The following is a 12231-nucleotide window of genomic DNA, read 5'->3' on the forward strand; positions in this document are numbered from 1 at the left end:
CAGCAACCAAAAGCTTGATCCAAGCAACAGGAAAGTTTGGGTGGAGCAACAGGGAGAGAGTTCATTGTTTGGGATCATTTAATGGTACATTTCTTTGCATTCAAATGTGTCTTGGTGTTGCAATTCGAACCCTGGCTTATAATAACCCTCTGAGTTTAGTGTAACTTTGTGATGTTGTGAGTGTAATAGAATATCTCATTGAAAGGTGACACAGGGCCAGAAAGAGTTAGTTAACTCACAGGCTGACCTGACTCTTGGCCGAACTTTAAAGACTGCTTAGGAAGTTATGTAAATGAATAGAGCTTTGCAATGCAAGCCTGCATTGTTAGAGATAGAAGAGTAGATGCTTGTTCAGGTCTTGTGATGTAAGCAAACATGTCTATAGCTATAGCTTTGATTCAAAGATCAAAAAGGGAGTATTTAGGAGAAGGAAAATTAAGCCTCTTGTTTTCTCAGGCCAAAAGGCTGCTGGAAATGTATAAAAACCTTGGGACATGATCCTTCTTCATCTCAGATCTGCTTTGGTTTCAAGTGGGGGAAACCTTAAGCTACAAGGATTGAGATCCCCAGTCATTGACTGGAGCCACCCAGAACATGGACATTGGACTGTAACCTAAGGACTATTTCTAAAAGGACTTTTGGCAACTACAAACTCATCTCTGCCATAGGTGCCGACTCCATGGGTGCTCCGAGGATGGAGCACCCACAGGGAAAAATTGGTGGGTGCCAAGGCAGGGATTTGGGGTGGGGTCCAATTGGGACAGGGAGGTGGCTGGAGTCAGGGCGGGACCGGGGGCAGGGATTGGAATGGGGGGGGCGCGAGCACCCACTGGTGCCAAGGAAAGTTGGTGCCTGTGATCTCTGCTATGTATTTGAACCTCATGAATTGAATTCAAGTCTCTATGTATATTGATCTTATAACCAACACGTTTTCTTTTTTAATAAAATTTAGTTTAGTTAACAAGAATTGACTATAATCAGGGCCAGCTCTAGGCACCAGCCCTCCAAGCATGTGCTTGGGGCGGCACTTTGCACCCCCTCCGCCCCCCCCCTTTTTTTTTGGTTGGGTTGGCAAAAAGCCAGAGCCAGCCCTGGCCAGAGCCACTCACCCTGTCAGCGCAAGCCGGGATCTACGCCCCCTGCTCAGCCCGACGGCGCCCTGAACAGCCCACTCTGGGGGGAAACGCAGCACCGCCCTGGGGAGACTCAGAGCAGCAGCGGCAGCAGGACCCCTCCCCCCTCCCTTCATCCCGGACCCCACTTCCCTTCCTCCCTGGCTCCTCACACACTCAGGGAGCCCCTCTCCTCGCCTCAGCCTGGGCTCGGCTCCAGGGGCTGCCTGGGAGAATCAGACCCAGGGAGCCGCCCGGGAGGTGCAGAGACCCAGCCGCTCATGCCCAGGGGGCCGGCCGGGAGGTGCAGAGACCCAGCCGCTCATGCCCAGGGGCCGCTAGCGACAAGCCCGGAGAGGCTTTCGAACCAGGCGGGGAGCCGGAGTCTCTGCGTTCCAGTTCCCAGGCTGCCTCGGCTCCAGCACAGGGCCAGTCCATAAAACAGAACACAAAGTGCATTGCGGAGCAAACCCGGACCGGTTCGGAGCCTGGCCTATGAGGCTGCCTTGTGCAGGGCTTTCTAGCATGTGGCTGGGACTAGGCACCATCTGCCCCCCCCCCCCCAAGCTCGGGAGATCAGATGCTGCCTTTGGGAGTTCCTCCTATTCCGTGTATGGAAAGCGGCTCCCCACAGGGCTCGCCGAGACTCATCTAACACCCTCCCCCGCTGTGACTTTCCCCAGCTCCCTTTTCTTATTGCTCATAGCAGAGAAGCAAAGGAGAAATCTCCCAGACTCTGCTGCTTCCCACAACTCACCCACCTCCAACACCCCCACGCCCACCGCGGCCGCCGCCTCCTCCTCCCGTCCTCCGCACTCGGGAATAAGGATGTGGCCAAGGGAAGGACTGAGCCAGGCACGCCAGAGCGAGGGGAGAGCGGTTCCCAAAGTAGCCCTGATGGCGGCGGATCAGATGGAGCCAGAGCTGCTGCTGGAGTAGCAGCGAGTCAGAGTATCTCCCTGGATCCCCCGCACCACCCACAGATCTCAGTCGGTCTCCTCCCCCCAGGGCTGGGCAGGGGGCGGGATCCCGGCTCGCGCGCTGACAGGGTGAATGGCTGGGCAGCCCGAGCTGCCAGGGAGCTGCTGCTGCCTCCTCCTGCCCCAGGACCCAGCCCACCGCGCACCTCCCCCGCCTCAGCCCTGCGCTGCCGGCCCTGGGTGAGGAGAGGCAGAGCCTGGCGCCGAGCGGGGCAGCTGGGGTTACTGCCTCGAGCCGCCTGGGGACCCCCGCGGCTCGAGCATCTGGGGGGTCAGTGTCCCTCCTCTCTGCCTGCACGGGGCAGGGGAAGCGGCTGTCAGCGCCTGCCCCTCTCAGCCCTTGCACCCCCCATACTGCTCACAGCCCCTCCACTTGTACCTTCCCCCATCGCTCCTTGTACTCTCCCTTCACCCACACCTCTCCCCTTGTACCCTCCTCCAGCCCTCTCCTCCCGCACCTCCCCCTTCCCCTGCTCTTCTTCTCCCGCAACCCACCCTGTTGGTGTCACTAGGCATAAATCTAGGTAACTCGGGAGGATGGCTTTGGGCCTATGTGACCCAAAGTACCTTTATGTAAAGTGCTTTTGTTAGCCTTACTAAACTTTTGTAACCTTTTGTGTTATGTGCTAATTACTGGCAGTGGCAAGGCTGCTTGATACTAGATGTAGCCAATACTAAATAAGATAGGCGGAAACCAGGTGCTGTAATTAAAGTTATATGCATGAGAACGTAGCCCCCACGGTGGGAAAGTACAGATAACTGATCACAGAAGAGTTGCTAACGAGCTAAGGTGGGTTTTGCCAAGTATGACTTAACTGCTTCATGTGATTGCTATTGCAAAGTGTATTTGCTGCATGGGAATGAAAGGTGGGGGGAGAGGAGGAGTGTGGGGGTGATGGGAATGCTTAGCTGAAGTTATGTATAAAGAGAGGAAAACCGCTTGTATCGGTGTGTAGGATTTGAGATTGCTATGTCTCCCTTGCACCTTATCTGGGCTCAAATAAACCTGGTTTTTGCTTCTCCACCTTGGTGTGTTTATTGGAAGCGAAGCACACCGGACAACGAACCACTGTTGCTGTCGCCTCGGGCCTCTGTGCCGGCAACAACCCGATACCCCCTCTCCTCCTCCCCGAGTACATTGCACCCTGCTTCTCTGCCAGTGTAGAGCCCCCAGCACCCCCACACCCGTTCTTCTGCCTGAACCCTCTTTACTAGATCCCCATCCCTTTACGGGTACAAGGTTTGAGAGTTAGTCCCTATGCCTTCCATGTGCATTTGGAGCACTAAAGATGGGGTTGCAGGGGATGGGGGGGTGAGATTTATACAAAAGTGACATAAAAATAGGATAAACGGTTTGATCCCCACTGCAAGTGTAAACGGGGATTGCTGCGGTGAATGAGGAGGTCACTGGGGGGGGGTGAGCTGGGTAGCTGGGGGTGCGGGTGGAGGGGGTGAAGAGAGCCCAATGCTGGGGTGGCAGAGAGCAAGGGGGCACTGGTGGGCGGGGAGCTCAGGGCTGGGGTGGGGGGCAGCTAAAAATGTTTTTGCTTGGGGCAGCAAAAACCCTAGAGCCGGCCCATGATACAATTCAGAGGAATAATTAATTTAAAAAGAAATATCCCTGAGTAATTTTTCCTCTGATAAGTGGGGAATAAAGTAGAAATGTACCACACATACAGATATTAGCCGTGCCACTGAACCTGGGGCATTTCTTCTACGTAGCAGTCTGTATTACGATAGAGTGTCTGCACTAAAATAAATTTTGAGAGATCATTTCACTACAAACCCTACATTTTATTTATTAGAACATTTTTCATATCAACTTTTGGTGTTCAGTTCCTGGGGTTTAGTCTTGTATGCAACTTTTTTTAAAAGTTAATTGAAAACTCAAAACAAGAACAAAACCAAACAAATCCTCTCCTTTAATAGGCTCCAACTTCATACAAAAGTTTTCTGTTCAGAAATGGGATAATGAAACTGACCAATATCCATATCTCACTCGCCTAAAAAACAAAGAAAAAATATATTTAATAGTATTAGATGCTTCCCATTCTAAGATACTATTTTGCTGTATTATGAATACAAATATTAGGACTGAGAGATTATTTTTATCCACACCTCTTTTAACTATTGCTTATCAGCTGGGTGAAATGTATCTATAGGTGTGAAATGTATCCAAATTAGTCTTATTCCACATATTTTAAAGTTAGAGTAACCTCCCCTCCCCCACCCCACCCGCTGCTAAAAAAGGAGGAAAAACTACAATTGTGTCAAGGTATTTGTGGAAGTGAGGGAAAGTGAAATTTACCCAGGTCTGTAGTAAGTTTCTAAAAAACATTTACATAGATAAATATTAATGATTCTTCACAGCTGCTTTCTCCATCAGTTCCCAGTTAAAATATTGTATTATTTTAGGCTAGGGAAGATACAGATTTATTTTAAAATGCTTTTGAATTGAGTTGTGAATTTAACAGGGTGGGACATGAGGCCATGTTACAGTGTCTCCATTGCTGACAGGGAAGGCCTTGGATGCATTCACCCATATGGCCAGAGAGGACAATAGAAATTATGTGCTCCAGTGTCTTTCCAAGTATCAAAGTTTAGGCTGACTGGTCTATAATTCCCTGAGTCCCCTTTTTAAAGAAAGTTACTACAAGAGATCAAAATGCATGAGCTGAACCCCCCCAAAATCATGAGATTGGCCCAAATAAATCATTACATTTAAAAAAAATGTTTTAGGTCAGTCTCTTGATGTTTGATGGACTCCCCCCGTCCCAGCCCATCTTCAGAGTGTGGCCTGGGCCTCCAGCTCAAAGGTGGCCTAAAATTTAGACAATTGTTAATTTTTTTGGAATTGGATAGGATTGCATTTGGGCAAGTTGCAAAGCTTTTCTTCTAATTCGTCATTTTGAAATTCCACATAACATTCCACAAGATGCTGCAAAGAATCCTGTGGCACCTTATAGACTAACAGACGTTTTGCAGCATGAGCTTTCGTGGGTGAATACCCACTTCTTTGGATGCAAGCAGTGGAAATTTCCAGGGGCAGGTGTGTATATATAAGCAAGCAAGAAGCAAGCTAGCGATAATGAGGTTAGATCAATCAGGGAGGATGAGGCCCTGTTCCAGCAGCTGAGGTGTGAAAACCAAGGGAGGAGAAACTGGTTCTGTAATTGGCAAGCCATTCACAGTCTTTGTTTAGTCCTAAGCTGATGGTGTTAAATTTGCAGATGAACTGGAGCTCAGCAGTTTCTCTTTGAATTCTGGTCCTAAAGTTTTTTTGCTGTAGGATGGCCACCTTAAAATCTGCTATTGTGTGGCCAGGGAGGTTGAAGTGTTCTCCTACAGGTTTTTGTATATTGCCATTCCTAATGTCTGATTTGTGTCCATTTATCCTTTTCCTTAGAGACTGTCCAGTTTGGGCGATGTACATAGCAGAGGGGCATTGCTGGCATATGATGGCATATATTACATTGGTGGACATGCAGGTGAATGAACCGGTGATGGTGTGGCTGATCTGGTTAGGTCCTGTGATGGTGTTGCTGGTGTAGATATGTGGGCAGAGTTGGCATCGAGGTTTGTTGCATGGGTTGGTTCCTGAGCTAGAGTTACTATGGTGCGGTGTGCAGTTGTTGGTGAGAATATGCTTCAGGTTGGCAGGTTGTCTGTGGGCGAGGACTGGCCTGCCACCCAAGGCCTGTGAAAGTGTGGGATCATTGTCCAGGATGGGTTGTAGATCCCTGATGATGTGTTGGAGGGGTTTGAGCTGGGGACTGTATGTGATGGCCAGTGGAGTCCTGTTGGTTTCTTTCTTGGGTTTCTCTTGCAGTAGGAGGCTTCTGGGTACACATCTGGCTCTGTTGATCTGTTTCCTTATTTCCTCGTGTGGGTACTGTAGTCTTGAGAATGCTTGGTGGAGATTTTCTAGGTGTTGGTCTCTGTCTGCGGGGTTAGAGCAGATACGGTTGTACCTCAGTGCTTGGCTGTAGACAATGGATCTTGTGGTGTGCCCGGGATGGAAGCTGGAGGCATGAAGGTAGGCATAGCGGTCGGTAGGTTTTCGGTATAGGGTGGTGTTAATGTGACCACCACTTATTTGCACCGTGGTGTCTAGGAAGTGGACCTCCTGTGCAGATAGGTCCAGGCTGAGGTTGATGGAGGGGTGGAAGCTGTTGAAATCATGGTGGAATTTTTCCAGAGTCTCCTTCCCATGGGTCCAGATGATGAAGATGTCATCAATGTAGCGTAGATAGAGAAGGGGCGTGAGTGGACGGAAGCTGAGGAAGCGTTGTTCCAGGTCGGCCATAAAAATATTGGCATATTGTGGGGCCATGCGGGTGCCCATAGCGGTGCCACTGATCTGGAGATATATATTGTCATTAAATTTGAAATAGTTGTGTGTGAGGATAAAGGCACAGAGCTCAGCAACCAGTTGTGCTGTGGCATCATCAGGGATACTGTTCCTGACAGCCTGTATTCCATCAGTATGTGGGATGTTTGTGTAGAGAGCCTCTACATCCATGGTGGCTAGGATGGTGTTTTCTGGAAGGTCACCAATGCATTGTAGTTTCCTCAGGAAATCAGTGGTGTCACGGAGATAGCTGGGAGTGCTGGTAACATAGGGTCTGAGTAGAGAGTCCACATATCCAGACAGTCCTTCAGTGAGAGTTCCAATGCCAGAGATGATGGGGCGTCCAGGATTTCCGGGTTTGTGGATCTTACTACCCAAATTCAAATTTTCCCGGGACTTTTCCTGTGTGGCTGGTCAGAGCATCCGAGCTCGGACTGCTGTCCAGAGCGTCAACAGAGTGGTGCAGTGTGGGATAGCTCCCGGAGCTAGTAAGATCGATTTGCATCCACACCTAGCCTAATTCGACATAGCCATGTCGAATTTAGCGCTACTCCCCTCGTCGGGGTGGAGTACCGAATTCGAACTAAAGAGCCCTCTAGGTTGAACTAAATGGCTTCCTGGTGTGGACGGGTGCACGGTTAATTCGAATTAACGCTGCTAAATTTGAATTAAAGTCCTTGTGTAGACCAGGCCTGAAAGACAAAAACAGAGGTCCACCCCTTCTGGGCAGTTAAATACTTAAAATATACAAATACTCTTGTTGATTCTAAGCAAAACAGAGGAATTACCCCATATTTTCTTGTATGTGTTTCTTAGACAGCCCTGGTTCAGCGGCCTCTACCTTATCAGTTAGTTAATTTGCATTAACACAGATGCTTTCTGGCTTGCTTTTTTTACTTTTAACTCCTGCTTTTAAACACTGAAAGAAAACATCACCACTTATAGTGCCTTTAGAGCCTACTAACATTTTCATTACATAGCACTGCATACATTCTTCAACTGATTTAACAAAATTGTTCATAGCCAAATGATTGCAATCTAATAATTTCTTTGCCTGAATTTATTTACAAACATTTCAAAGACACCAAAAACTTGTCTCTTTAGCATTTTTACAAAGTTCAACTGCTGTTCCCTCCAGCAACTACAGAGTCAACTTTTCACTTTCCTTAAAAATCACTTGCTTGTCTCCCAACAGTCACTTTTATCAACTCAAATCACCATTCCAAATATCCTCTTGAGTATTTGAAATCCTCATGCTTATATTCACTTACTCCTTCTTTCCACTACACCCTCAAAAGTTTCCAACCTGTTTTCCAATCTCTTTGTCTGTTGCCTGCCCGTCTGGGCCCGATCCATTTTTTCTCGCTGAATCGTCCCTTCCATTTGCACCAATTTGCTCCACTACCAGTTTAGCTAGGATGGTGAGCTTCTCAACTAGCCCCCACCCTTCTGGTCTTTTCCCCAAAACATTTCTACTCACAAGACTACCCGAGTCCTCCCTTGAAGGCTTGCCACCTGGGCAAAAATACATGGCCATTGGATAAAGGCCAATCCAAACCCCTTTAGGGGGTCTACCCAGAGACCCACCCATTTGTCTGCTGACACTTAAACAGAAAAGACAATTACACAGAAAGCAGAGAGAATTACAGTCGAAGCCAGATTTTTCTACTTCTATTACATTGTCCGTTACAGGGGGCGGGACAGAAAGATCTCAATACAACCTCAGAGCTTCATCGCACACATGGCTTCCACTCTGAGGAATTACGAACGAGAAGTTCAGTTCCGCTCACACACCCAACGCCCAAATGAACAGAGCAGAAAAACAACAGTAACCGGTTAAACAAAACAGAACAAAACCAGATAGTGTTTCCTTATTCTATTAGGGCTCACCTATAATCATACAATCCTTATCATATAACACCAACAATACCAAACAAAGCAAACATAAAATAACAAGGGTAAAACAGATAGATGGTGTAAATTCTGCAGGGCTCCCCCATTATTAATTGCTCACCAAACTGTGACAAATTTCTGTTACCAATTTATCCCTCATGTCAGGTGATCAGACTGACACTGCATATAATCAAAATTTAAAGCATCATTAAAAATAATAAAACAACAATGGAGAGTGTTGGGAATGCTCCCACCTCACACAGGAAAAATATGAATGCCCCAAGCCTTAAGCCACTTTAATACTCACACATGTCTCACTGGAAAGTTAAGCTTTGCAAATATAATTCCAATTCTGTAACTTGTACTGCCTTTGGTTTGCCTCTGTCTCTATTTTCCACAAGCAGCTGGAGCTGAAAGCAGTTTTTCTTTGCACTTAGCATAGCCCCACTGATTCTTGACCTTGAACACAAAACAACTTTATCTCTGGGCTAAGCTGAATTTCAAATTAACCCATTCCTAGACAAATTGCTCACACTGTGTCAGAGGCTTTTCTTTGGTGATTAAAAGCTCCTCTGAGATATATGATCTTATCTAGATTGAAGGTACCTTCTAATGGGCATTGTTTAGATGGATTTTCACGCGTGTGAAGAGTCCAATTCTCTAAATACCTGCAGGTTTTAGGACCATAATGTACTTACATGTAATATGCTGGGGTACCCTTAGGGGGTAAGGTGGAATGTTTAGACTGTCCCTTACCCATTTTCCACTTACACACACAGAGAGGGTGCCCTGTCCGCGCTAGCGGCTCAAAAACTAAGGATCTTTCTCTACAGGGCACTCACACAGGAGAGACTCACAAGGAAGACTACGACTCTCCTACACCTCCCTTCAGCAAAGAGCGTCGGCTAGTCTCTGGGAGACAGCGCCGCTTACTCTAATTGCATCCAGTGAGATGATCAGATTGTCAGTAGCCCACACAGAAGGGAAAGGGGAGGGAAGATGGGTTCACACACTCCTAGACTCAGGAAGCTTCCTCGCCGGACGATGCCAGGCCGAGTCAGCCCACCGTGGGTCGGATCTCCTAAAGATCCACTAGTTACAGGGCTTGCGTTAGAGTAGTCCTGATCACTAGCCTTCGCTTCACAGGGTACTCTGGGCGTCTTCTGGTAACAGTCACTCCCACTGGTGTACACACACCAAGGCCTCTTTTTAACCTTTTTTTTTTTAATCTCTTTTTTTTCCTTTTTCTTCTTTACCTCTGGTTTGTTTGTTTTTTTTAACCACGATGCATCTTTACCTGGTCCGGACCAATACCATGAGGCGGTATGACAACCCCTCTTGAGTCGGTAAAAACCCCTCAGCACCGGTGCATTCCAATGCATTTACCTATGCATTACCTTATGCATTTACCTATGCATTACCTTGCTGGCCAACTCAGCAGTTCCCAATACTGCTATAAACTAACCTTGTTGGGGCCTTTCCCCAATACCACTCTGCATCTGATCTTCCTGCACAGTCAATAAGTTCAGATGGCGTGAGCCCAACAGAAACAGACGTCCTCACGGACAGTCTTCCTCCGATACCCCAATAGAGATTTCAAAAGGTCTCATACCTCTCATGTGGCGCCATGGGGTTCGAAGGGGAATGATCCATAGTAGCCGTCTGTGGGTCCGTGGGCGTTGCCATCCTGGACGAGCCCCCAAATTTTCGGAGAAAAACTCAGTTCTCGCTTTTTCATTTGGGTGCAGCAAAATCAAATACTTTATTATTTCTCCAGTAATTACAATGGAGGGAGAGAGTGCCATAGGACACAGGGTCGCCCCAGTCCTGGACAGGTCTCTCAACTGGTAAACAATTACAGCAAGCCTTTATACTGTTGTTACAGACAATAACTAGCAATAATACAGACAATAGAGAGCAACAACTACATTTTGTTTATACATAAGCCATTCTGCTATCTTATTTGTCTCACTCCTAAGAAAAGCAAGCCTGCATATTTGGTTATCAGTTACAAGGTCGTAATAACTTTGTACACAGTTCTTTCCCTATGTCTCACACTATCCTTGCTTCTAGAAGTCTCACGTCATTAGGGTTACATCTGGGCTAACTCTTGCTAACTGACTGACATGTATTAAGATCCCCTTCAAATCCTTATTAATTCTTTCCCTGCTTCCACACTCCACTCCACAGAAGGAAAAATCCTCCTACCTAAAAGCCTAATACGGCCAGTACTACAGAAACTACATCAGACCACTCATGCTGGAAGGGAGGCTCTCACCCAACTCATGAATAAGTATTTTCTAACCTCTGGACTTAGACCCCTGGCATCCCAGGTACAGGCTGAATGTTTAGTCTGTCAAAAGAACAACCCTCAACCAGGAGTGTCAGTGCCGCCAGCCACTCTGGAACCTACCCCAGGGCCAGGATTGGTGTGGCAAATAGACTTCACTGAATTCCCCCGGACCCAGGGTTCAGATACCTCCTCGTCTTGATGGATCGATTCAGCGGATGGCCTGAAGCCTTCCCATGCCGTAACAACACTGCCAGAACAGTGGCTCTCAAGTTTGTCACGGAGATCATTCCTCGCTTTGGACTCCCCCAGTGGATGGAATCTGACAACGGAACACACTTCACATCACAAGTCATTCAGGGGATTTCGGATGTCCTACAGATCCCCTGGAAGCTCCACACTCCATGGCGACCACATACGTACTAATCAGACACTCAAGCGGCATCTCTCAAAGGTCTGCCAAGAGGCTTCTCTTCGATGGCCTGATGCCTTACCCCTTGTTTTGCTCCGAGTTTGCGCTCTCCCAAAGGGCAGGTTAGGGCTTAGTCCCTTCGAGATTATGTTTGGGAGGGCATGGCCTATGAATGGTACACCGGTTCTGTTAGGGGAGTGGGAGATAGGCTGCAGTTTCTTATCTCAGTACATGTGCTCTCTGTCTGCTGTTCTCTGTTCTCTCCACAGGTATACCAAAGATTTGCAGCCTCTCCCGCTGGACGCCCCTGTCCACTCCCTGCAGCCCGGAGACTCCGTTCTCGTTCGTACCTGGAAGGACGAGCCTCTTCAAGAGAAGTGGAAGGGACCCCACACCATCTTGCTGATCTCCCACACAGCAGCAAAGATCGAGGGATACAAGAACTGGATCCACCACTCTCGTCTGAAAGCAGTGCCAGCTCCTAAACGGTGGACTGTCCAACCCGCGGAGAAGACTGCCAGCGACGATCTGGGACTTAAACTATTATTCAGGTGACAGTAAGGCCTGTTGGGAATGCCCTGTGACCCCTTTGGACAGTTACAGCGCACTCCCCGTGAAAACTCTGAGCGTTGGCTGTGTTTATTTTCACAGGGCCAGCCTAACCTGTGGGCCTGGTCCCTTTTGTTTTTAATCTGCTTGTTATTAGTAGTAATTATTTTGTGGGTATTTGGGGAATTGTAATTGTTAGGCCTTAGGATCACTTGCCCAGTATGGATCCAGGCCTAGGGTTTGCCACAGTGTTGCTCTTTGCTATGGGAACACTCCTCTCATTAACTCCCGTTTCTCCTCAGGCATATGCGGGATGGAGGGGAATCCCTAACAAGTTAGGAGCAAATACGTATGAGGACCTGAAGGTTTGCTTTGCCCAAGAGTTTAATCTCTCTAACTGCTGGATATGCTCCCAAATCCCGCACCACGCAGCTGGGTTGCCCTGGAGGGTGGTTCCCCAAAATTGGTCAGATCTCTGTTGGGGATGGTTCAGTAGGGGAAGAAACATCTCGGGTACCCCCTTGTCACAAAACTGTACTATTGAATCCCAGTATGCATTGAGGGACGACCCCTGGGAACCACAGGCCAACTCGACGCATATCCCTTCCCCATTAGACTGCGGTCAGTGGACCCCGGGTTAGTGT

General features: G+C 48.0%; 1 protein-coding gene across 2 annotated transcripts in view; it reads left to right on the forward strand.

The window, feature by feature from the left end:
- Positions 1–11542, forward strand: part of LOC120383893 (zinc finger protein 84-like) — a 162974-nt gene extending 151432 nt beyond the window's left edge. For both annotated transcript variants that reach the window (XM_039502211.1, XM_039502212.1), the window contains exon 4: positions 11308–11542. In XM_039502211.1, coding sequence (XP_039358145.1) covers positions 11308–11523 — 216 coding nt within the window. In that variant the 3' untranslated portion in view covers positions 11524–11542. The remainder of the gene's footprint in view (positions 1–11307) is intronic.
- Positions 11543–12231: the final 689 nt, after the last annotated feature.

Source organism: Mauremys reevesii, linkage group 15, assembly GCF_016161935.1.
Source record: "Mauremys reevesii isolate NIE-2019 linkage group 15, ASM1616193v1, whole genome shotgun sequence".
NCBI lineage: Eukaryota > Metazoa > Chordata > Testudines > Geoemydidae > Mauremys > Mauremys reevesii.